Source organism: Harmonia axyridis, chromosome 1 (genome assembly GCF_914767665.1).
Source record: "Harmonia axyridis chromosome 1, icHarAxyr1.1, whole genome shotgun sequence".
NCBI classification, from domain to species: Eukaryota; Metazoa; Arthropoda; class Insecta; order Coleoptera; family Coccinellidae; genus Harmonia; species Harmonia axyridis.
In genome coordinates this window covers 82,869,420-82,896,199 of record NC_059501.1, presented here as the reverse complement: position 1 = coordinate 82,896,199, position 26,780 = coordinate 82,869,420, and the positions used below count along the sequence as shown (strand labels likewise).

General features: G+C 35.4%; 1 protein-coding gene and 1 long non-coding RNA gene across 2 annotated transcripts in view; one reads left to right on the top strand and one right to left on the bottom strand.

Moving 5' to 3' along the window:
• The window catches only part of LOC123670541 (lutropin-choriogonadotropic hormone receptor), a 45,264-nt gene extending 37,657 nt beyond the window's left edge, over positions 1-7,607 (bottom strand). The window contains exons 1-3 of the mRNA XM_045607530.1: positions 7,301-7,607; positions 4,046-4,120; positions 3,911-3,988 (exon numbers count right to left, since the gene is read on the bottom strand). Coding sequence (XP_045463486.1) covers positions 3,911-3,988; positions 4,046-4,120; positions 7,301-7,584 — 437 coding nt within the window. The 5' untranslated portion in view covers positions 7,585-7,607. The remainder of the gene's footprint in view (positions 1-3,910; positions 3,989-4,045; positions 4,121-7,300) is intronic.
• Positions 7,484-26,780, top strand: part of LOC123677964 — a 52,745-nt gene continuing 33,448 nt past the window's right edge. The window contains exons 1-2 of the long non-coding RNA XR_006747518.1: positions 7,484-7,613; positions 7,670-7,671. This is a non-coding gene — a long non-coding RNA (uncharacterized LOC123677964). The remainder of the gene's footprint in view (positions 7,614-7,669; positions 7,672-26,780) is intronic.

Sequence of the window (26,780 nt, the reverse complement as noted above, 5' to 3'; positions counted from 1 at the left end):
GTGACCGCCTAATTTCACGTTTTGGACCTGTGAATTGGCCTCCATGATCTTGTGATTCAACACCGCTAGACTATTTTCTGTGGGGCTATGTAAAATGTAAGTCATTGGTCTATGCAGATAAGCCACAAACCCTTGACCATTTGGAAGACAACAATGTTGCCACAAATGTTGGAAAAAGTCATCGAAAGTTGGACGTCCAGATTGGACTACATCCGAGCCAGCCATGGCGGTCATATGCCAGAAATCATATATAAAAAGTAATGCCACAAGATTATCTTGCGGATAAATCAAATTCATGTTAATCGAATAATCTATCGTTGTTTTATTGCAATTTAAAGTTCTATAGCTCTAAAAAAAACACCCTTTACATTTTAAGTAGGATTCAGTGCTTTAGGCAAGTAGAACTTAGAAATGGAATAGAACTTTTTGTTTACGAGGTTGAAAAATTATAAATATCGTAGGTAGTACCGTCAGAACTGGCTATCTGCCAGTTCTGGCATTGCTTGGAGGACTACAAAAATACACTGAGTGATCTGGTTAAAGAGCTTAGTTGAAAGCCCACTTTGAACATGGTTTTCTACGACATTCCAGGACCATTGTCTTGGTGAAGGAATTTTTTTTTGCTTTTGAAGACGTTTTTTCTTAATTTATGCATTTAATCAATCCAATAACGTTACGTATCTTTCAATATTGATTGATTCATCTTGTCAAGATAGTCAACGAACAGTTGATTTACCATTCACGTACCAAAATACTGATGCCATAACCAGATGTTTTTTAAGGTTTTATTTGCTGTGGACGGCCCAAAAAACTGCCTCAAACTCTACTGATGCTCTCTTTGTAGTGATCAATCTATGTTTCAACCACTGATATGTTTATTGCACATAAAGAGCTCAAAATCATCAACGATGTGATGTTACTTTTGATGAGCGGAGAGCAAGTTTTTCACAGAAAATATTGTACACTTTGCCTTCTGATATATTCAACTTCGCCGTTTTTTACTTTGCAAACCATTTAGTGGACTTTTTTGATATCTACTGTGGAATTCGGCACTTTAAAGTCTGTGTAACAACTTTTAACCGTTGTTGTTGATGGAGCAGGTTCGGTACTTATTGAATTAATGAATGAAAGCAATTGGCGGATTTGAATAATTAATCAAACTGGAACAACTCCAAACCAAATCTGAAATAAAAACCCTCAGCTTTTTGGAGCGCCTGTTCTTTTTGAAGTTATTCTGTTGATGAGGCGCTCGGTAAAACTGACACAATTCAATTTGTTAGTGAATTATTCATTAAAGCTCTAGATAAAAATACTTCGGATATTGTGGTTGGAAGTTGGGACTGCTGTATTTTTTAATTGTAAAACTGGAGTAATGAAATAAGTGTTTAATATATTAAATAGGTCTCATTGAACTGTTCAGTACTAGAAGAAGACGCTGTAAATCTTAAGTTTGAAGACCTGAAATTATTTTTGAAACAAGTACTAAGATTTTATATATATTTTATTTTATATTCAACGTTGCTCAATGCGATATTTTTATTCAAAGAGGGTTTACCTTCAATTTTTCATCAAGAATGTATAAAACGACATCAACTAGTCCATTTTCATTTAGAAGACAATTGGGGCAAAGGATAACTAAATATCGCAATAACTTTCTACAATGACCCTGTGAATAAACAATTCCGTATCTGGAAGCTTTCATTCGGTAGACATAAAAAATAGAAATAAACTGTGTAGCGAAGCCCCGAGAAAGTGTAAACATTGGAGGAGATTACTGCAGTATCTTTCCCCAAGGAAATCTAGATAAACTGTGGAGAATATTATGATTCTGGTCCTGGACCAGAAATAAAATTAGTTAGGTGGATTTCTCAATTTTCAGAGTTAGATGAAAAAACTTTCCGTAGATTTAGGAGATGTTATATTGTATAACAAATGCATATGTAAGTGTTCAGTTCGAAGCAGCCTTGGGTAACATCCGTATCTGGATGCAAGACCGCCGCCAGGACCGGCAGACCGGACATTTTGCCGGGGCGCCAAATTGTAGGAGCACAAATTCAGTTGATAAAACAATAAAATTTTCAGGAGCCAATTTTTTGAAATCAAATAGGCGCTCTCAACTCTAGTTATGAAAATACAAATAGGTACTAAAATGTACCTTTAAGAACTACGTCGTCTTTTGCTATAGAGCATCGTACCCATAAACAATTTAGGACGTTTTTTGATAAAATCGACAAAACGTTCTTTGACGAATTTGATAAGATGATTCTGAGTAAAGAGAGACGATTTCATATAAAATCGAAAAGATGACTGAAAGAAATAACACTGGCTCCTCAAAGAAAATTCAGATAAATAAGGCAAAGCAGAGAAGCAAAATTCATTTTGCCGGGGCGCCAAAATTTTTGGCGGAGGCCCTGCTGGAATAGTGATTTCACTAGCGTTACCCAGATATAACTCTCTTATGAGTAACTTAAAAAAACTTGAAACCTTCGAAGAACTACTGAAGTTCAACAATACATTGTATAAAACAAGGAAAGCATTGTTGTACAGGGTGGACAAATTTCTATGTTTTAGCACTACAATTTTTACACCAGAGAGGACAAAATCTAATACCCCATTCTCGGTCTCTTTTTCTGAGAAACTAACAAGGGTAGTATTCATTTTTGGCCACCTCCATTTGTTCTCGAGTTATAAGCGAAAATTGGAAAAATGGCGATATCGAAAAACACTTATATCTCCGCTAATACTGATGATAGAGCTCTGAAATTAAAACATTAAAGAGGCACTTTTCTACATAGAATCCAGTGGCGTGCTCGTATATTCGAAAGGATTTTCAATTACGAAGCTATGACGAAGGTATGTTGTTTCAAATGGGAACACTAGATTTCTGTGCCATTTTTTTAAAGCTTAATTTTTCCTGATTTCAAAAATATATAACATCGTATGACTTGTATCAATATAAATATGTAATAGAAAATGATCAAAAACCTCTATTCACCCAAGAGTCTCAATATTTCTATGGTTTCAACTGTTGATGAGCACAGCAAAATTTAGCTTTCTATAACAAGAGCAGTGTCCTTCCGTCAATCTGATTATTTCTATGCTTTTCACTAATTTCTACAAAATGTGGTTTTCTGATGATGTATTCAGCTTAAAATTCTGCACGATTTTGGAAATTATTCCATAAGTACATTAGAACTTATTGTGTAGAATTTTTTATGGTTCTGGTTAAGTGATCAATATAAAATTTTGCATAAAGCTTCTAACTGTCATTCTACATCAAAATCCAAATTTCATCTTGATCGTGTAGGCAGTTTCGAAAGAACTAAAGAAAACAATTCTGCTCAGAGCTTACATTAGTTATTTTACATCCAAATGTAAATTTTCGTTTCTATCGAAAGGACAGTTTTAAAATTTACGGCCGCGTAAAATTGAATTTCACCACAAGTTCGTCATCAGTAAGTTGAACCTCATCGCTTAAGATTCATCCGGCTCAAAATTCTCAAACCATCAAAATTGTGGAATTTTAGAGCAAGCGTCCAACAAACGCGCAAAATAACCTGTTTTCATCCTTTTTTTCTATTTTGATTTCTTCCCGTACGAATGAATGCAAATTGCTTTATGCTGGAAGCTGACATGTTGTATTCACGGAAATGTTGATGTTCAACCTACTACTGCATGTCTGCATTTGCATCTGCACCTCAGAACTTTATCTAAATAAACAGCTGGGTTAGTTTGCATTTTCTTCATTACTGATGAGCATATTCAAGCTGATATTCAGCAACTTCAAAGGACTTATTATTTATAAAATACTCAACTTTCTCTAGCATACTGATGTTCTACATGAAATAGTGATTATAAAGGGCTGTCTAATAATTGACGTCAATAATTCGAAACTTAAAAATATACTTACAAAGAATAGAAATTGATTGAAGTGACATCTTTCAGCAACCCATAGGCGAATTGCAGGTTTGGTACAGATATGATATATCTGAAAAAGAGTGTGACAAGAACATTTGGAGTTTAATTCTTGAAGAAAATCACTTACATTGTTCGAAGATTTGGTATATTGCTGAAGGTTCCATCTTCAATTTCCTTCAAATAAGGTAAATTGCTGAGAGACCTGAAATATGTTGGAGATTTTTACTACAAGTATATCATCAAAAATTTTAGATGAAAATTGACTTGGCGTTCGGAGCTTTCGAGCCCTCCTCATTTATATGCTACAGTGGGATTTATGACAACACTGTTGTCGGTTAGTTCAATTGGATGAGGGTTTCTGATGATACTGATACTTCTGAACTACGACTTAACAATCGAGTGATTATTTTAGATATTCAAATTAAGTTTCAATTCAGTCAGATTTGTTGTTACGAAAATACCTATTAGGATTTTCTTTCTATATTCTATTAGAATTTTTTTTGGTCCTAATAATGTGATATTGGCATAAAACCTGAAATTGTTGAATTGTAGGTATGTATATCTAAACTCAAAAATTCAAAACGGTGCGATTTTTGCCACCACAATATTAGGTTTCTTTTCGATATTGGCTTGGACTTTGTACACGAGATTTGTTCCAAGCTCGATGTTATTATTTTATAAATTATGTTGTTTTTAGAGCTATAGAACTTTAAATTGCAATAAAACAACGATGGATTATTCGATTAATATGAATTTAATTTATCCGAAAGATAATCTTGTGGCATTACATTTTAAATATGATTTCTGGCATATGACCGCCACGGCTGGCTCGGATGTAGTCCAATCAGGAGTCCAATTTTCGATGACTTTTTCCAACATTTGTAGCCGTATATCGGCAATAACACAGCGAATGTTGTCTTCGAAATGGTCAAGGGTTTGTGCCTTATCCGCATAGACCAATGACTTTACATAGCCCCACAGAAAGTAGTCTAGCGGTGTTAAATCACAATATCTTAGATGCCAATTCACAGGTCCAAACGTGTCTTTCAATAAATCGATTGTGGCACGAGCTGTGTGACATAGTGTGCCGTCTTGTTGGAACCACAGCTCCTCGACATCATGGTTGTTCAATTCAGGAATGAAAAAGTTAGTAATCATGGCTCTCTACCGATCACCATTGGCTGTAACGTTTTGGCCATCATCGTTTTTGAAGAAGTACGGACCAATGATTCCACCAGCCCATAAAGCGCACCAAACAGTCAGTTTTTCTGGATGTAACGGTGTTTCGACATACACTTGAGGATTAGCTTCACTCCAAATGCGGCAGTTTTGTTTGCTGACGTAGCCATTCAACCAGAAGTGCGCTTCATCGCTAATAGACGTAGTGCGCGATACGTATTCCGCACAGAACCATTATTTACGAAATAAAATTGCACTATTTGCAAGCGTTGTTCAGGCGTGAGTCTATTCATGATAAATTGCCAAACCAAACTGAGAATAAATCATTCGACAGCTGGTAAATCGGTCACCATCTTGAACAGGAATGCCAGCTTAAAGTTATATACCTCGAAAAAAAACACCCGTTATTATATTGACTTGAAATGTCTAATCTACTGAAATATTGAGTTTACTTGCGATATTCCGCTTGGATTGTCTCTGTTTCTGGTGTGGTGATCAACTTTACATTTCGTATGGAGTTTTAAATTATTATATAACATGTGAATGTATGATTTCATCTCCACAGAATTGGTAGTTTTCAAATTATCAGGAAAACAAAATTTGTAGAGCCCTATTTATAAGGAACCTTTAATTCCGTCATCAGTAAGTCGAATCTATTCGATATAGCACTCTGTTCAGAGAGCGAGTGCTCAAAAAGATTGTTATTTTTCGAAATAAATAAGAGGAGAAAAACAAATAAATCCTTGAACAATAAATAGCCATAATAAATCCACATACTGAAGCGATAATCATGAAACATTGTTGTACCCCAACGTTTTCTCTGATAATCGATGCAGTGATTTCGATGTAGAAGCCCTCCACTTTGATTAAATTTTTATAGCATTAATCTCACTTCTCTCTTCGTCTGCCTCGTTCTTTGTTTGACATCAAATATTCCGTTCAAAATTTATCTTAGGGAACCTCGTAAGGAACTTGGGTAGAATAGACAAAATTTCCGTAGCGGAAAACACAGATTTATAGAGTTCCATCTGGGATTTTCATAACGGGTGTTTTTTTTCGAGGTATATAACTTTAAGTTGGCATTACTGTTCAAGATGACAACCGATTCAACAGTTGTCAAATGATTTATTCTCAGTTTGGTTTGGCAATTCATAATAAATAGACTCACGCCTGAAAAACGCTTGCAAGTAGTGCAATTTCATTTCGAAAATAATGGTTCTGTGCGGAATACGTATCGCGCACTACGTCCATTTTATTTTGTTTAGCGATGAAGCGCACTTCTGGTTGAATGGCTACGTTAACAAACAAAACTGCCGCATTTGGAGTGAAGCTAATCCTCAAGTGTATGTCGAAACACCGTTACATCCAGAAAAACTGACTGTTTGGTGAGCTTTATGGGCTGGTGGAATCATTGGCCCGTACTTTTTCAAAAACGATGATGGCCAGAACGTTACAGTCCATGGTGATCGGTATAGAGCCATGATTACTAACTTTTTCATTCCTGAATTGAACAACCATGATGTCCAGGAGCTGTGGTTCCAACAAGATGGCGCAACATGTCACACAGCTCGTGTCACAATCGATTTATTGAAAGACACGATTGGTGACCGCCTAATTTCACGTTTTGGACTTGTGAATTGGCCTCCAAGATCTTGTGATTTAACACCGCTAGACTATTTTCTGTAGGGCTATGTGAAGTCATTGGTCTATGCGGATAAGCCACAAACCCTTGACCATTTGGAAGACAACACTCGCCGTGTTATTGCCGATATACGGCCAAAAATGTTGGAAAAAGTCATCGAAAATTGGACGTCCAGATTGGACTACATCCGAGTTGTGGCGGTCATATGCCAGAAATCATATTTAAAATGTAATGCCACAAGATTATCTTCCGGATTAATGAAATTCATGTCAATCGAATAATCCATCGTTGTTTTATTGCAATTTGAAGTTCTATAGCTCTAAAAAAGCACCCATTCACAATAAAAAAAAACCTCATTGTGAAAAATTATACGAATATTGCAATATGAGTTTGATGATTAATTTATCTGCCTACAATTTGAATTGCCACATTGAGAAGTTGAGGTGATATATGGTTAGAGTGGAAAATTTTCGAATATTTTCATTCAAAAGAAAACAACAATTGCATGAATTAAAATCTCCTAGAGGTGTCAACCTAAGCTTAAAAATCTTGATTACTTACACATCCCTCAGTGTGTTTCTATAAGGATCCAAACTATTCTTCCTGATGAAGACAATCTCAGCATCGGACAAAGTGAGTTTGGTAAGATTTTGGCCAAGATCTTTTGGAATCGTAGTCAAGTGTTTGGACATGCACCTACACTCGTAGTCGACTTCATAATCGTTCACATCATAACAGTCACAAGCTTCATCTTTCTTCTTGTCAACTTTTTTGTATGAGTGCAGGTCATTGGAATATGCAGTTTGGATCAGTAGTGTTCCCATTTCACAGTATATTAGGACCATTCGAAACAAATGGAACAGGCGCATTATCTGTAACAAAAGAGTAGATGTTAAAAAACAGATCTTGAACTATAGTTCTCAGCTAAAGATGTGGAATTATTTACATAAACATAGTCCAACACAGAGGTTTAAGAGAGTCGGGATAAAAAAATAAATATCGAATTACTTCGACAAATATTATCCGTAATGGATTGAACCCTTATGTACTCTACGCTTATGGATGGCAGCGAATAGGACTGAGATTCTACTTGATTTAATAATTGATTTGTGAGTAATAATAGAGAGTCCTTTCTTGTGCAAATAATCGTAATATTATTTTGATATCAATTCAAGGTGCTTCAGATGATTCTAGTATAGATTCGGCTAGCCATATGTTGAAAGATTGATTTTCTCTATTGATAACCTCAGTTGAGCCCGCATCCTGGTGAATTGTAAATGAGAGGAAAAAGTACTTAGGGTATAACTCAAGGAAGCTGGATCAAAAGATCATTTTAAATTATCTTCATTGGTTCATTCCACAGGTTAATAAACATAGGAGGATATATCATTTCCAGTAAGCAAATTTTGTCCCCAACATAAACTATCAAATATGACATGAAGCACGCGGAAATGAAAACATATCAGTGATACGATATTTCACTGAATTCGCGAGTTTTTCTACAGAGAACGCACTTCTTATACCCCATAGTGAATCAACGTTTCATATCAACTCGAAATATATTGAGATGAATACCTAAATATATCAAAAATTCAGAAAACAAACTTCAAGCGCGCCAAACGACGTGAAACAACCAATGACACTAGGAGAGCAAAAGTTGCCAAACCTTGGATTTCAGCAGTTAGATACAGAAAATAATAAATATTCTGCTCATTGTAAATTCGAAAGATAGGAAAAATATCAGATTCCAAATATTGCAATTTGCATATTCGAATGAGAATCACTCAAATAAATATATTTCATTCACTATAATATATATTCATAACGATATAGTAAAATTGTCGATTTGAAAATATATCACAATCCGACAACGTAACCTAACCATGTTGGGGACATGTTAAAATTGCGTTTACTTCCTCTACCTATGTTTATTACTTTATGCTTCATTTTATGGTGTATTGTGATTTTTACAGTGTACGTAAGCTGAATTTCCGTCCAAAAAAGACGAATATTACTTTTATTATTATTCGATATGAATTTTTTTTTAGGTAATATTGCAACTTTAATTAGGTCAGATTACAAATCAAGCCCATTCAAATGCACCACCTTGTCTCAACTATCTTGGAACCTATTTCCTTGATCGTAAAAGACCCATTTAACTAAATATCTCGAGCGTTTCAAATCGCTTGCAGGAGCAAAACAGAACAGATCTTCTCGACAAGAAGTCTAAAACAATCCGAAATCTGATCAGAATTCAACTCGACATGCGGAATAATGTGATGCCTCAACAAAACGAGGAAAAAGTTTATCTCTTTCCATAAAACCGAGATCTTCACCATTACGAAAACGACGCAGAATTTCGTGTCTTGCATCGACTTCAAATCTCATTTATCTACTGGAAACGCTGCTGTGTGAAAAATCCATTGCAATCACCGGTGTGACATGAATTACCATAGCCAACCTATAATCACCCTAGAGATTCGTGAGTTGGGATGCCATGTAAATGATGTATTCGATGAGAACGTCACGTTGGGCTAATTGAAAAAGTAACCTTTGGGATGTTTCCGAATTAATTAGTCACATGGTGGAATTGGATAATTAGTTGAGGATCAAGATATTGATTTGATATGGTTTGGCTGTAGGAAACTTGACAAAATTGTTTGTACAGTTTTTATATCAATGTGTGGACATAGAGAACTTTTTGTTCTTGATCTGCTTGCAAGGTGAGCCTTTAGCGGATTCTAACTTTGTTCACCATTTATTTTCTGATGGTAATTGTAATTATTATTGTGAATACAGTTATTATTATTATTATCTCTGAACTGGTACAGTTTCGTAGTTTTCAAATTTTCAAAATAGTGTATTACAATTTGCGTTCAATGAATTCAGTTTTATTGATGTGAAGAATTTCGAAAAGTGGGTAGTTCCACATGTGATCCACACGTTCAGAAGGTTTATGTTTTGATAAATTTTTGATATTGATATTGAATTTTGATAGAACTTCAAATGAAATATGTCGAAAACGGTGTTTTATGCAGTCAATCTTGACTTGAGATGAGCGTTAAAGTCATCGAAAAAATAAAGATGCCTGGCGTCACATCTGACATTGACTTCTACAACACGCCGTTTACAGAATAAAGAAACGTTTTCCTACAACTGCTATGAAATGTAGCGTATTCTTCATAGCTTACTGAATTTCAAAACTATGTAATGCTTATACTGTGAGAAATATTTTTCCACATGCCACTTTGACCATACCTAACTTGATAGACTAATGAAATGTGGCGTTTGAAAAGTCGTTCCTATGGAAACGTAAGAAATGCATAGATACTGTCAACTAAGGCCATTTAGAATTGAATTTGGTACATTATTTGTCTAATTTAAATTTATGTATCATGGATAGGAAAAGTGAAGTGTGCAGAAAATGTGGAGAAAGTTCTTTTCTCACTCGTGTGTTTGCTTACACACTCATTAGAAAAGTTGGACTTTCCCCACTTGTTGCACAATATAATATTTGCTACAACTGCACAAATATAATTCAAATAATGTAGGCACCTGATGCAATTCAAAATGGCCTTTGTTTGCGTTTCCATAGAAACGACTTTTCAAAAGCTCAAACATTGGTCTATCAATCGGCGTGTGGCAGGGTGCCGAGAAGAATATTTCTCACAGTATGAGAAATACGTACCTAATTTCTAAATTTAGTAGGCTATGAAAAATACGAAACTTTTTATAGAACTTGTATGCATTTGCACTATATCATTCAGAATATTATGAAAATTTTTATAATAAACATATAAATAAATCTGGAGTCTACAAGTTTTCTTTTCGAACAGCACGCTTATTCATGAGGAGGATACATGAACACCAACTGTATTTGGCTCCTAATAGTGTACTTTCAACATATGCAAATCATTCAGAATTATTAGGCCATATCTTTAATGATAAATTTGACATTTTTCATGAGCAAAATGAAAATACAAAAGCAATACCCTTATAATCTGTCGAATTCTGTGAAAAAATCTGTATAACAAATTTACCGTTCTTGATATTCAATATACTGAACTAGACCTTTGTATTTCCTCTATACCTATGACTTCTATGACTTCTAAATCTACCTTAAATACGAATTCACAGACTAAGAATGTTCCATACTCGTTTTCCAAAGGAAATAGTTAATTCCCCTCAAGAGAATTCTTCGTTAAGGTATTGTAGATGACGAAGCAGAACAAGAGAATGTGGAAAACCAAATGATGAGCTGAAGCCAATGCCATCATTCCTTATAAGATAAACGTAACCTCAATCAAGGAATGCCGTAGGGTGGAACTTTTCCACCTTCATTTAGGAATCAAGTTGAAGTAAGAATGCCTTATGCAATGAGGATAAAACCACGCAAGAATTTGCTAATTCACTCTAACTTTGGGATTCCTCCATTAAATTAACTTTGGAGAATATGTCTAGCGTTCTTCTCGTGAGGGTAATTGGATCACTCCGTATCTAAAACATCACGAATATATAGGTACACTCTGAAACTATCCCGTTTCTATACGATTTATATACTATTTTTTGCACGATCCGACCGTGCATGTATGAATGTGATGGAATCTGAAAAGAATTGAATCAATTTGAAAACTCACGAACTCATACATCTGGATGGTATATAAATTTCAATTTGATTATCATGACAACTGATAATTGGAGGTAGGCATATAGCATTTGTAAAAATCTTCGAAAAATGCACAAATTTTTTTCTCGAGTGTTCAGCTATACTGTCAGTATGTTTCATACAGTCAACAATGCTGTTATATCCAGGGCGATTCACTGGGATGGCCTTTTAGACGTTCATGGAAAACTAATTACAATTTTGAGCTGAAATTTTGCATATTGTGGTTTGAGACAATGATCTTACTCCCAAAAGAATTTTCAGACCTTTAACACTTCCGGTTATACCGCCGTTTATACCGGAAACAGACTACCACTTTCTTATTTCAAAAGGCACACTCAGTATATTATTGCCTTATTAGATACCTTCTTCACAAAAATTTCGGCAATATGCCACACCTTAGGCACACTCAACTCAACAGTTAATGAGATAATGAGATGAAAAAATAGTGTCGATGAGGAAAAAATTTTAGGGATAAAAATCATTGTTTCAAACCCCAATATGCAAATTTTCAGCTCAAAATTGTAGTTAATTTTCCATGAACGTCTAATAGGCCATACCGATGAATCACCCTGTATTATTCGAATATTGTAACATTTACAGAATGTTTTTGTTTCAATGTAAGTCGATCATTCGTTGTTATTTTACGATACACGTGATGAACTAAATCAACAAACTGTAAATGGACCCTGAGACTAACTCAAGATGATACAGAACAGAAGTGTGGTTTTTCGCAATTATTTTGAGGACAATTCTGTCCTACAGCAAGATGATAAAACATGTTCCATTTATTTCTCCAATTTCCTCTTTATTGCTTCAGAAAACAACAACTCCGACGAGATAAATTGATATTGAGGGGTTGAAAATGGGGAGAAATCGAGAGATCGGGTGAAATATAGTTATACGCACGATGTTCTAATTGAAACGTAATGAAAAATATAGATGTAGGTCACGTTTCTCTCATTTGACGTCTCTCATATGATATCGATTGGGGATGACTAATAATTTTGTCAGAATATTCCCTAATTTTGGTTGATTTTTTCTAATAACAAACCTTTGAAATTTGCCATGGGGAGAAATTTGACGCTCTTGAAATTGAGATTACGTTTAGTAATGTGTAAACAACAACAATGTCATTAAACATTTTTACCTTTATAGGTCGCATGTAGTTTTTGTATAGAAATATATAGGACATATTATCATAAAATTAAGTAAACAAGCAGTCCTTATTCAGAATTTGTTTTGCCATCTCAAATGAAGAATACATTTCATGAATTATAAGAGCAACATTCAAGAATGAATAATTCATCCGATAAAACTAAAAAATGCCTGACTTTTGAGCCGTGGCAAATAGGTTTTTTTTTGACCTAGTTGAAACTTGAGGCTAGTTTTCACGGTGATAGTACTATCACCGAGAAAATGAGCCTATAGTTGGAAAACCAACTAGACCACATCTGAAAAGCTTGAATTATCTAATTTAGTTGAAGATTTCTGCAGTGAAAACCTTCAGCATCAAAAATGATAATCATAATCATCTTAATTGGTGTTAATATACAATAGTATTTACACACGTCAAACGCATCAGCAAATATATAATGAAAAAAGCAAAATATCTAAAATAAATGAATAAATTACTAAAATCTCCAAAGCAATTAATAAAAAATTAAATTGAAAAACTTTTGGCGAGTCTTCCTCGAGCCAAGTTACGAGGTGCGCCTAATCCAAGGGGTTTGGTGTTTCTTCCCGAGATCTCTGGTGGATCAGTTAGGCTATCCAGCGATACCTGCCCTCTCACACCATCGTGGAGAGGTGACTCTGCTGCAACACGGTGATCCCTATAAATACGCTGGGGCCACAGTACGTGTGGAGTGAAATCCATATTGCCATCTGTGAGCAGACAGAGTCACTACAAACTCATTAACATTATAATGAGTCCTATCTAGTAACAGTGCTTCAATTTTATCTTCAAAATGGCCAAGTGGCAGTGATCTCCAACCTACAGGTGGAGTAATATTGAACTTGAAGACCAGAAATTCGGGTCCATTTTGCAATCTCCTCAGTCTGTAATATTGCACACTTATATTATGCTTGGCTCTAGTGTACAACCAACTCAATTGTCTCTCCCAAAGGTTCTAGTGAATAGAAGACACTCCAGAATGAAGACACCGGGCAAAGTGAGAATCCTCAGAGTAATGAAATATTTCCTACAATCCTCACCATATTCAAGTTTATCTAAAATTCTGACAGCCCTACGTTGTAATCCAAACATCTTCTCAAACTCCGCACAGCATCTCCACACCAGAATGCTGTACCTAAAGTGAGACTCACAAAGCGAATAGTAGGCTGACCTTAGTGCAAGACTCCTTAATAGGAAAATGTTCTTAGAAATTCGAGAAGACAGGAGACCAACATGCGCATTCCAATTGAGCTTTGTGTCCATACACAAGCCGGGAAACCTCACATCTCCAACCTCATCAACAGATCTCAATGAAGAGGTTATCACTTCGTTTTTATTATTAAAACCCGGAAAATCGTTCACAAAAATCAGAAAAAGAATAGATTGAGCCTCTGGCACCCCAATGCTTATATTTTTTTCTCTAGACCACTGACCATCAACACACACAGCCTGAAGCCTATTGCTCAATAAAGACTTGTTGTAGTACGCACCATGTATCAGTCTCTAAGGTGACTATGTTTTTTTTCAAATCTAATCAGATTTATTCCTTCGAATAAATACAAATCCATTCATACAATCTGCAAGTATTTACCCTCTATGTGTGGATGGACGCACCTAAATACTAATAAAGTCGAATTTTTGAGAAGAAATGTCCAACGATGTAAAAAACCTTGTATCTAGAAAAAAACGCAGCACTTAATTGCAACAAGGAAGGGTATTTCTATTGGCACGATAGATGTAATAAATTTCTCGCATACCTAATCAACTCTGAAAAAATTCGCCAATTTGGCAATCTCTCATATTATAAAAATTAACCTTCAGGAATACGAAAATAGTTCAATCGAATTATATTTTTGTGTTGAGTGCCTCTACGAACGCTATCAAGCGAGAAATAAAATCCTGAAAATACCTTCCTCTTCAAAACTAATCTGCATTCCTTAGTCTAATTCTGAACTGACTATTTTCAATACCTCTCATGATTTATTCATCGGAAAAATATTTTCTCCTGATTACATCTCGAGTTTTCGAAGCCGCTTTCCATCACCTCGTTCATTTTTCACATTTCCCTAATTCCGTTTTCTTCGAAGTCCATTTACCGCTTTATTGGAGATGCAAGAAGCTCTTAACGTAATTAAAAAAATTCGGGTAGTGATTTGTCAATTTCGAGTGTCGGAATTTCTGATTAATGGAATGTTGCACCTTTGAAGAGTTTCTAGAAAGGAAAGATAACCATGGAACAGTTTTAAAAAACTCAGAAAAACACTAGAAATGCTCGTATTATTAGTGGTTGTATTATTCGCGCGTCTGTTAAATTCTTTGTCCATTTATTTTTATGTTATAAATGAAGGATTTTCCAATAAGAGGTATATTTTGAATATCCCTCTATCTCAGCAGATGTCACTTTTAAAGCTGTTATCTTTTCGCATTCTACAAGTAATTGTTGTTTTTTTTTCGAGGTATATAACTTTAAGTTGCATTACTGTTCAAGATGGCGACCGATTCAACAGCTGTCGAGTGATTTATTCTCAGTTTGGTTTGGCAATTCATCATGAATAGACTCGCGCCTGAACAACGCTTGCAAATAGTGCAATTTCATTTCGAAAATAATAGTTCTGTGCGGAATACGTATCGCGCACTACGACCATTTTATTTTGTTTAGCGATGAAGCGCACTTCTGGTTGAATGGCTACGTCAACAAACAAAACTGCCGCATTTGGAGTGAAGCTAATCCTCAAGTGTATGTCGAAAAACCGTTACATCCAGAAAAACTTACTGTTTGGTGCGCTTTATGGGCTGGTGGAATCATTGGTCCGTACTTCTTCAAAAACGATGATGGCCAGAACGTTACAGTCAATGATGATCGGTATAGAGCCATGATTACTAACTTTTTCATTTCTGAATTGAACAACCATGATGTCCAGGAGCTGTGGTTCCAACAAGACGGCGCAACATTTCACATAGCTCGTGCCACAATCGATTTATTGAAAGACACGTTTGGTGACCGCCTAATTTCACGTTTTGTACCTGTGAATTGGCCTCCAAGATCTTGTGATTTAACACCGCTAGACTACTTTCTATGGGGCTATGTAAAGTCATTGGTCTATGCGGATAAGCCACAAACCTTTGACCATTTGGAAGACAACATTCGCCGTGTTATTGCCGATATACGGCCACAAATGTTGGAAAAAGTCATCGAAAATTGGACGTCCAGATTGGACTACATCGGAGCCAGCCGTGGCGGTCATATGCCAGAAATCATATTTAAAATGTAATGCCACAAGATTATCTTGCGGATAAATAAAATTCATGTCAATCGAATAATCCATCGTTGTTTTATTGCAATTCAAAGTTCTATAGCTCTAAAAAAACACCCTTCAGTAGCCCTCGTAATTGTAGACAGACAGAAACAATTTTGTCTAATTCTGATACATTTTCACAGTTGAATTCTTCAATTTCCCTTCTAGACTTTTTTTCGTATAGCAATTGTCGATTATTTATAAGAAGTCGTCTGGCCCTAAGTGGTTCTAGCTCTGAAGATTTCCTGTGTCAAACTAGCTCAGAGGTTTTTTCCAGTCGAAGCGGCCACTAGCAGAGAAAGTGATAGGGTTATATTTTATCCCCCACAGGAGTTTCATTCGACACATTGGGAAGATTAATGGAACATATCTTCGAATAAGCCCTTGATTTTTTTCTGGAGTGCCTCTGCCTTTTTTCTGGGGTTAATGATGTTTTCTGACTGGTTTTAATCCCTCGTCTACACAGTATATTTTTTGATCAATAAAATTATCAGGCTCTGAAATTAGAGATACGTTACCAACGACAATTTCATAATTTTCATTTTTGCACAAGTTGTGAATAACCTGAATCACCTGAATGCTCCCTAATCGTTATTGGTAGTTTTTGAGATTTTAGATTCGAAGAAATTGATGTATCTCATTTTGTTCATTAATTTCTTACTTCAAAGCAGCAATAGTACTGTTAACTTAAGAATGAAATCCGTTAGAGAATGAAGTCGGAAGCAGGAAGCTCTAAAATTCTCATTCATTCAAACGACAATTGCACCATTGAAGACAACAAAACAGTAGATAGGTATAACACTTCACTGATAGAATCACGTGCCTGAACAGTGAAATCACATGTTTTTTTTTCTAAATAATTCTTATTCGTCAAGATGTGCTTCAAGGCTCCATTCACTTCTCGAACTTATTCTGTATAAAGATTCGTCTTTGCCAAATTCATTATTCTGAAGAATTCTTTTTAGGTCTGCAATAAGCTAGTCCCAAACATGCAAAATATTCACATGGGTCGCTTCGAATAAGTTTAAACTAGCTCTGGCAACATGAGGTCGTGCATTACTTTGCTGAAATATTGGATTCTCGAGCCGGTTAAGGTAAGGGAGAACAAATGGCTCCACTATTTCTTGAAGGTTACGCAGCGCTGTCATGTTATTTCAAATAAAGACTTAAGGTGACCAACTTGCATGTGCAATAGAACCCCATACCATAACGCCTACTGTACGGTGTACATGACGCTCAACATCAAACTGAGGTCCACGTCTTTCTCCCGACGTCGTCTAACCCTTCTTCGGTCATCGTCATGTGCACCTGAGGAGAATCAAGATTCATCAGAAAATATGACATGATGCCATTCCACATTCCAATGTTGACGTTCTCTGCACCACTGTAATCGTTGCTGACGATGCTCAACCGTCATAGGTAACAAAAATGGGGTCGATAATGCTGCAGTCAAAAGAACTTAACCGGCGGTAAACGTTCGGACAGTTACAGGATGGCTTTGTTCTCCTAACCACTCATCAGCCAAAGATCGAGTTGTCGCAAATCAGTCTCTAATGGCCATGAGTCTTAGACGTCGATCTTGAACTTCATTTGTGCCCCTTCGACGTCCGGTGCCTACTCTTCCTCGATTTTGGGCATTATGAAATCACGCTTTACGACATCTCATAAGAGTAGTTGAATTTCTGTTCGTACAGTTAGCGATTTTTCAAAATGACAACCCCGCTTTCCGTATACCAATAATTCGACCTATTTCAAATTCACTTCGCTGGCGATAAATTGCGCGTACACTTGCTCTAGGCATTTCAACAACAGCTAAATATCGACTTTGGGTCTCCTCGAACAGCTGGTTTGTTGTAAACGACTAGAATATTTAAGTAACAAAAACTGTTTACATGAATAAACTTTCACGATTTTTTTCTTCAAATTCAATCATTTACTCCTTGCTGTACTATCAATGTTTTACAAAAAGCTTTTTCTGGGCGTTGCAGTTTCTTTGTCAGTTAGTATGTCTGTTCGGTGAACGAGCGCTCAATAAAACGACTAATAAATGAATCAAACCTTCTTTGTTCAACCTTTTTTTCATCCTGTGAATCCTAGATAAACAAAATTCCTATTTCCTAGCTGTGCAAGAGTCTAAAAAAATCAAATTGTTTCTGATTCCAATTTTGAACCTTTGGATGGATCAGTTCGAACAAACGTTGTTTCAGATGTGATTGTGCAGATGGTCAGCCATTTTCAATTTCTCATGCATTGAGATCGATGTTCGAATACTGAAATTAGCATGGCGGAAAAATGGAATCAGTATTTTAATTGGAAATATTGATGCTTCCTGGACAAATGCCAGTTATACGAAATCGAATTTCAAGCCCAATTGAGTTTGATCTGATTATTTACGTTCATCGTTGAATATTGGCCACACAAAATATGAACGAGGTGTCATAGATTATTTATTTCTTTTTTAAAATGTGGAAGTTGAGATGAACCGGGTTTTTCACCATAATTTGACCCCCCTTCAACTTTTTTACTAAAAGGGGTACAAAAATAAGTTTTCTACAAAAATTTCACATATTCGACTAGTGTTTTTCCAAATGATTTCACAAAATGAAATATATACAGAGTGGGCAACATATTGATTGCAACTTCATTTTTTCAAATGGAATGCCCTGTATATTTTTTTATATTTGACTAGATCTTTTTCCCCTGATTTCAGATATATAACTTATGTTTGGTCTATTTTTCTTATTCTGAGTACCACAGAGTTCAAATTTTCAGAACCACCTGGCATGTTCTGTAATAAATTTTCAAGTGGAAGGCTGCGATAACTCAAAATGCCCTTTTTTGAGTTATCTCGTTGGCAAAATATACGTTTTCCACTATAAATTGGAATTAGATGATTTGGATGCAACTCCTTATATTCTCTCCTTGTAGCTTGACCGTTTCAAATATTTCGCTATTATTTGGTTTTATGATCTATATGTTACTTATAACAGATCATAGCAATTACTTACCTTTTCAAAGTTATAGAGGAAAAATGGTGTCTCTTAAATGCAACATCCTATATTTTTCAACGAAGTGTTTTAGCAACATAATATGTTACTTGATCACAATTATACAAAGGACACAGAATGAATCAAATCCCGAAATGAATGAAAAATATTTATATATACGGTGTCCCATTTAGAAAATAAAGTCGTAAAACTCAATAAAAAGTCTGTATGCACCTACATACCAAAGAATTCATACCGAATGCCCTTTGAAGATCTATCTGCAATATATATGAAGAATATTTGATGCATTCAATTTGAAGTACAAATTGATTAGTGGAAAAACACCTGAATTCGTACGACGATTCCAATGTGCATCGGTAGATCCCTCAACGAGTTAAAAGTTTACTCAATGTGTTATTTTTACGTACGAAAATAAACCAATAATAGATCTTTCCATCGAGAGCATCCGTTGAAAGACAGAATGGCCTTCAGATAAGTTTTCATGAAAAATTTCCGAAAAGTAAATAAACAGTCATCGTAGATAACTTTGAGATCTGAAATTGACGGAATATTGAAAGAATTTGTTTGAAATACTTTTCTAACAACTATAACAAACCATGTGAGTCACCACTTAATTTTTTTTCAAACGATATATAACAAGGACTATAAATTTAATCGAAGAAGCTGTTGAAATATTCTGATGATGATTATGCCTGAAGTATATTGCGCATATATGAGTTCTGTAGTGAGGTGCCTGTGTATGGAAACAATAAGGGAGATAATGGTATCCATTGGGATGTTGTTCCAATCTTCTTGGGCCGCTAATATTTGTTCCTAGAGGACGCTAGGAGGTTTACTTCTGTTTGTGATTGCTAGTTTAACAATATCCCACAAGTACTCGATGGGATTAATGTCTGGTGAATTTGCTGGCCACGGTTATCTTTGAATATTAGCACTGTTTAGTGCATTTTGTACACTTCTCGTGCGTAGCTTGTGACAAGTCCCATATTTTTCTAATACGGACCTGATTTTTTCAATTTGTTTGAAGATTAATCGAAGGACCTTATGGAGTGAATTGTGCGTTCCAAATATCAATCCAATATAATGGGTTGTTCAAAAGTTATAAGGAATTGAAAATATTGATGAATTTATAAAACACCCTGTATCTCGGCTATGGGGAAGGTTAGACCAATCGTATTAGGTTTTTTGGACTCGTCTAGGGCAGCTCCACCTCAGGTTAACGTATTTATAATTACCAATGAAACACCCTGTATATTCCTGTATAATTAGCACATGTCAAAGAAATATACATTAAACATACAAAAAACCATCCACGAGAGGGTTCCAAAAATTCAGACGATATGTGCATTTCAATTCAGCAAGGCTTATCAAAATAACTGATGAAGACAATATGTAAGACAACATGGGTGACAAACAAAAATTCATCCTCTATTGAAAGAGTATTGTGTTAAATCCACTCAAAATATAAAAAACAAAATAATAAAACAATTGAAATCTGACCAGTCGATCAAATGCCATTTTCACAGAATCCCTAAGCTATGAAACTTGTTACGAATCTGTGTATAACTTCAGGTGCTAAAAAGGTGTTGATGTGGATACTACAAATAAACGAAAAGCGCCTTTTATGAGCTTTCAGGCAAGTCATTAAAACGAAGAAATAAACAAGATTTATTTATTTTTCCGTTATATTTTGCAGCTGGGTAGGGAGATGAAATACCTGCGGAAGTTATGGAGAAAGATGACGATTTCATTGCAGGAGAACTGCATGAATTTATGGAGTATGGAGAAGAAAATTCAAGAAAAGCGGTGTTCAGTTGATTTCTTTTATGAGCTTGTTAATTTTTTTGTATTTTTTTTTATCTTCATTTATTTATTGATATTTTGTAAACATGACAGATTTTATCAGCGGTTGCAATATGAAGGTTCAGAAATTTAGTTTTAATAAAGCTGCACATTCATGAGTGTCCCATCAGTCCAAATATAGAGACCTATCTGAAATTACTAACTAGGGGTTGACCATTAATCACGTGAGGCTTAAAAGGGGGGGGAGGGGTTTGATAGAAATCACGAAAATAACACAAGGGGAAGGGGGGGTGCTAAAAAAAGATCACGTGATTAATGGACAACACCCTAGTGTAGCTAAATCATTGATAAGAGTGATCGAAAAAATTACAGTAGTTTGGACAATTTTGCATTGAATTTTTCAGTTATATATCGCCAGTACTTTGTGTCTTTTTTCTTGATTCTGAAATGAACATTGTGTAATTCTCAACAAAAGCAGGAAAAAAAATTAACATTGCTTCGTATTGTTCTTCATTAACCGTTATAAAGACGGATTGCTTCAAATAAATATGTGCATTTCATGCTCCTCAAAAGTTTTGTGTGTATTCAAATCCCTTCAAATTCTGCAATTCTGTTTGTTTGCATAACCTTTGAACCAAAAATGAGCTACAATATAGATAATAATTTTTCTTTAAAATGGTCCATGGCCTTTGAGTTGTTCAAAAGAAAAATCCGGTATATGGTGGTCTAATTGCTTCAGTTTTTGAAACAGATCAATAAAGTGATGATGTAAGATTATATTTTCTTACACTTGCTGCTATCAAACCAATATTATCTTATGTGTGTTCATTTGTCCATCGTATTGGTACTCTTATATCATGTAAAGAAAATTGACTTTCAAATTTTTCTACAATAGGTACAATGTTGTCCAGGATTTCTCCTTTAATTTCTCTAGGCATTCACAAATAAGCAGTGATTTTGATAACACAAATCAACAATTTCACACCATTTTTGAAAAGCTTTTTGATCATGATAAAGAGACATTTTCTACTGGACACAGATGACATAATAATATACAGTGTTGCCATTAGAACCATTTCATATTGTATCATTCCTATTGGAAACCTATTGTGATAACCAAAATTGGAAAAACGAAAGATTACGATGTATCGAAATGAAAAAGTACACTAAATTGAACTTTGTACCTAATCTCAACTCATCTAACATACCGCATCTCATAAAGATGATGCAGTATTCACAAAACCTATTAATAGAATATTAAGTTCCTTCAATGTCGATTCCATCACGTGCCAGACTGGTAAGACAGACCAACAGGTGCAAAAATTCCAACACAAGTTATTATTTACACAATCCATCAAATTTATATATTCGAAAAGAGAACATTTAACACCTCGCGTGTTGAGCTGGAAGCTGCCTCCCAACAATTAAAGAGGAAGTAATGAAATACGACTCGGAATCATTTGAGCCATTCATAAAAGTTTTAAGTATACCATTTGAAAGCTTGAAAAATAACATATGGACGTTGCGTTCGCCAACTGTTTATTTTCGATACTATGCCGCAGCTTCCTTTGACAGTTCCTCTGGTTTGGTGAAATACGACATGGAAGCCTGGTCCATAGATTTATAGATGTACATACTGAATGTTTTTTTTTTACTGTAATTCAACTTCTGATTCGTTCAAAGCGAAAAAATTCGAGGAAATCATTTAGTTGATGCCATGAACATTTGCTTGCTTGATCAGATTTCCTGCAACTGTCAGTTCTCCTCTGGGGATTTAGTGAACTTAAAAATTTGTGATATTATGGAAAATTTGTCATTTTTGGATGTAAGTTTTATGACAATTTTAAGCGAATGGTTCTGAAATAAAGCCCTTCGAACACTAAGAGTACTTTACACTCCAATCAATAAGCCTTGGGCTTAAATAATTTTTTTTTTTTCAAATAGTCGCCTTCTTTAGTCAAAATAGTACCCTAAAAAGTGATACATATCGTCTTTGTTTTAGAATAGGCTTCAACCTTACCAATCACTTTTTCATTAGGATCAATTTTATTTTCCAGAAACATTCTTTTGAGGTTTATAAAAAGCCAGTATTCAATGGAGGCCACATCTGAGGAAGGAACTAAGAGATCAACCAATTGAAAGCGCAAGTCTTTTAATTCGATAGGCGGAATATATAGATCGTAGATGTCATACTGTAAGCTTAGGTATTTGTAAACATAACGCCATCGATTAGTCGATTTTTGTCTGCATCATAAAGTTATTCTCGATTAAACATGTCAGCTTTTTAGCCAAATTCTCGTCATTTGCGGGAGGTTTTGATTTTCTACTTCAATATGAAAAAATCTGCGGGTGAGGCTCATCGATGGATCTCAAATATCTACGGTGAGGCCACTATTAGTGAAAGAACGTGTCGAAAGTGATTTCAACTCTTGAAGAACATTGATTTTGATGTCAAAGACCAGCATGGCGTTGGAAGCGAGAAAGGTTTTCGAAGATGCAGAATTTGAGGCATTACTTGATCAAGACTCGTGTCAAACGCAACAAGAATTATCAGGATCATTGGGAGTGATGCGACAAGCCATTTCAAAACGCTGGAAAGTCATGGGAATGATTCAGAAACAAGAAAATTGGGTGCCGTACGAGTTGAAGCCGAGAGATGTTGAACGGCGTTCCTTTGCTTGTGAACAGCTGATTCAACGTCGAGGCTGAAACCGAATATTCACGGTTCCAAAGCCATTCTCAGTATTTGGTGGAATCAGCTCGGCGTAGTGTATTATGAGTTGTTAAAACCGACTGAAACAATGACAGGCGATAGTTATCGAACGCTATTAATGCGTTTGAGCCGAGCATTGAGAAAAAAAACGGCCACAATACAACAAGAGACATGATAAAGTGATTTTACAATGCTCGACCCCATGTTGCGAAAGTGGTTAAGATATACATGGAAACGTTGAAATAGAAAGTTCTATCCCACCTGTCGTATTATCCAGACGTTGCACTTTCAGACTATCATTTGTTTTGATCAATGGTACACGACCTGACTGACAAGCACTTCCGGTCTTATGAAGAAGTAAAAAATTTGATCGATTCGTGGATCGCTTCAAAAAATAACCAGTTTTTTCAACGTGGGATTCGTACGCTGCCCGAAAGATGAGAGAAAGTAGTGGCCAGCGATGAACAATACTTTGAATCATAATAGTTATTTATAAAACAAGTGCAGAAGGCATTGATATTCTTCCACGAGTTCAAAATTCAATAACGAGCCACGAAGTGGCGAGTTTTGGAATGAACGAGTGGTAGAATGAGCCTTCTGTACGAGTATTATACATTATTTTCTCTAATTCATTGCATTTTCATTGAAATTAATGAAATATTTCCATAAATATACTTTAGTGATTTTTTCATTGAAAAATGTTGTTTGGCAGAACTGATTTCTTTAAGGCAAATTGATGAATTGACAGATAAAGACGTGGCGGAAAGTTCGGAGTACCAACATAGAATAATAAAATATAACCATGAAAACTGTGCGTTTCTGATATATTCTCGCACGGTTTTGTTCTACAAGATGTGGAAGAATGAACGGAATAACCACAGAATTAGAGACATGTATAACCAGTTTTTTATAATAAATCCTCGAATTTCGGAAAAAACGGCTGAAGCCAATAACATTGTTTCATCACTTAATTACTTCTGTTAGAATAATATACCATTCAAGTTTCAAAATACGGATGCTAAAACGTTGCCAGCTAATGTTTGAGAATCTTCAATCCAATCCACAGCTATCTCACTGACCATTTCACGAAACATTTCGAAAGACTTGAACTCTTTCATCTATATAGGATACAACATCGTATAATATTGAATAATTCAAAAAATATTGAAAAATCCTAAAGACGTGTTCGAAAAAACTTCCATCAATTTTCTAGATTTATTGGATCATAAAGAAATTCAACTCTTTATAAAAAGAAAAACAAAAAAAACTTTTGTATATTTTCCTCTTGAATCCAACATTCTGTTATGCAGAAATATTATGGTAATATGACAGTAAATATACCAAGCATAAAAGCTAAGGAAAAAATTCAAGCATTTGCCCATACTTACTGGCCGTTTGGAAGAATATCTAATAACTAGGACCACCCTGTATAGATATATGATTTCCTCTCGATTTAACACAGACATTCTCAGAGCTTCCTGTTAATTCTTTGCTCGGCCACCTTGTATAATTCAGGAGGGTCGATATCAAGAAAACATTACGTGGCCAACGTAGACCCTTCGATGGTTTCCAACATCTGAACAATTACGTTGAAATATGAATGGATCCTTTAAGAACGGATATGAGAAAACTGAAAATCCAACCACACACAACAACCATTTGAGCACCCTTCACATGAATGATATATGGAGCCCACAACGATGAAAGGAATGCTGTAATGCCATAACATGAGATTCTACAGAGAGGGAGAGATGTTGAATGAGAATATAAAATGTATGAAGATGGCCCTTTTATGTAAGTAGCGTAACCAAGTCTTCGCTGAAAGGTCTCTTTTCATTAGGAGTTCTGAGAAGTTCATCACACTGAATAACACGCGAAGCAGATATTTTTCTGTTGTTTTAAAATGAATATTCGAGAATGAAAACAAGACGTTTTGAACTGGGTTTGGTTTTGTCTGTTACTTGGAAAAACTGTTATTCTGTAGCCGTTTTCACAAGGCTTCGATGCGAACCGAAAGATTTATTCAGGATAAGTAGAAAAATTGGTAATCAAATTATAAATTATTCTCATTGAATAACCCACCTTTTCCTGATTTTACTCGAGTAGAAAGATATTATAATACCATAATATGGCTAACAGACAATTGTTGAATTCTGTAAAAAGTACCTCCCCGAGCGGGACTCGAACCCGCAACCTCCCAATCACTAGTCCGATGTTTATACCAACGAGATAACAAAAAGCTCAACCATTGAGAAATAAAGGTCTATGAAATATATTATGTATTAGGATGAATGTTACCATATTAAGGAATAAATGAGGTTGCATTTGCAGTAGATTACATTTCGAATATTAGAGGATGTGATTCACTGATTCACTAATCATCCAACCATGAATGTTTTTAAGATTTGTTGATTTTATTGTTATTTTCTGTTCATCCAGCCTCCTGAGATGTGGACTTCCATTTCTTGTATCTTTTGTACTTCTTGTACTTTTTGGTGGTCGGCCGGATGGTCGCCTCGAATTTGGGTATTTGTTCTTTGCCCATCGAAATGACTTAATTTCTCTTTGAAAATTTATTATTCTGGAAGTAACTTTGAATTATTTCTATATGAATTCTAGGAATTTGGTAATTACAAAAATGTTTCATTTAATGACAGGAATCTATTGTTCAATTCAATGTAAGTCTCCAAGACTCTGTCGGTAAGGGTGGAATAATGATTTTTTGAGTATTCGAATGAGCATGAAAAATTAACTAGCTTTTTTTGTGAAATTCTACAGAGTCTGACCGCCAAAAACACTAAAATTTTTTGTATAGGGTGTTTCTTTTCGAGGTATATAACTTTAAGTTGGCATTACTGTTCAAGATGGCGACCGATTTGAAAGTTGTTAGGTGATTTATTCTCAGTTTGGTTTGGCAATTCATTGTGAATAGACTCGCGCCTGAACAACGCTTGCAAATAGTGCAATTTCATTTCGAAAATATGGTTCTGTGCGGAATACGTATCGCGCACTAGGTACTTTAGCGATTAAGCGCACTTCTGGTTAAATGGCTACGTCAACAAACAAAAATGCCACATTTGGAGTGAAGCTAATCCTCAAGTGTATGTCGAAACACCATTACATCCAGAAAAACTGACTGTTTGGTGCGCTTTATGGGCTGGTGGAATCATTGGTCCGTACTTCTTCAAAAACGATGATGGCCAGAACGTTACAGTCAATGGTGATCGGTATAGCGCCATGATTACTAACTTTTTCATTCCTGAATTGAACAACCATGATGATCAGGAGCTGTGGTTCAAACAAGACGGCGCAACATGTCACACAGCTCGTGCCACAATCGATTTATTGAAAGACACGTTTGGTGACCGCCTAATTTCACGT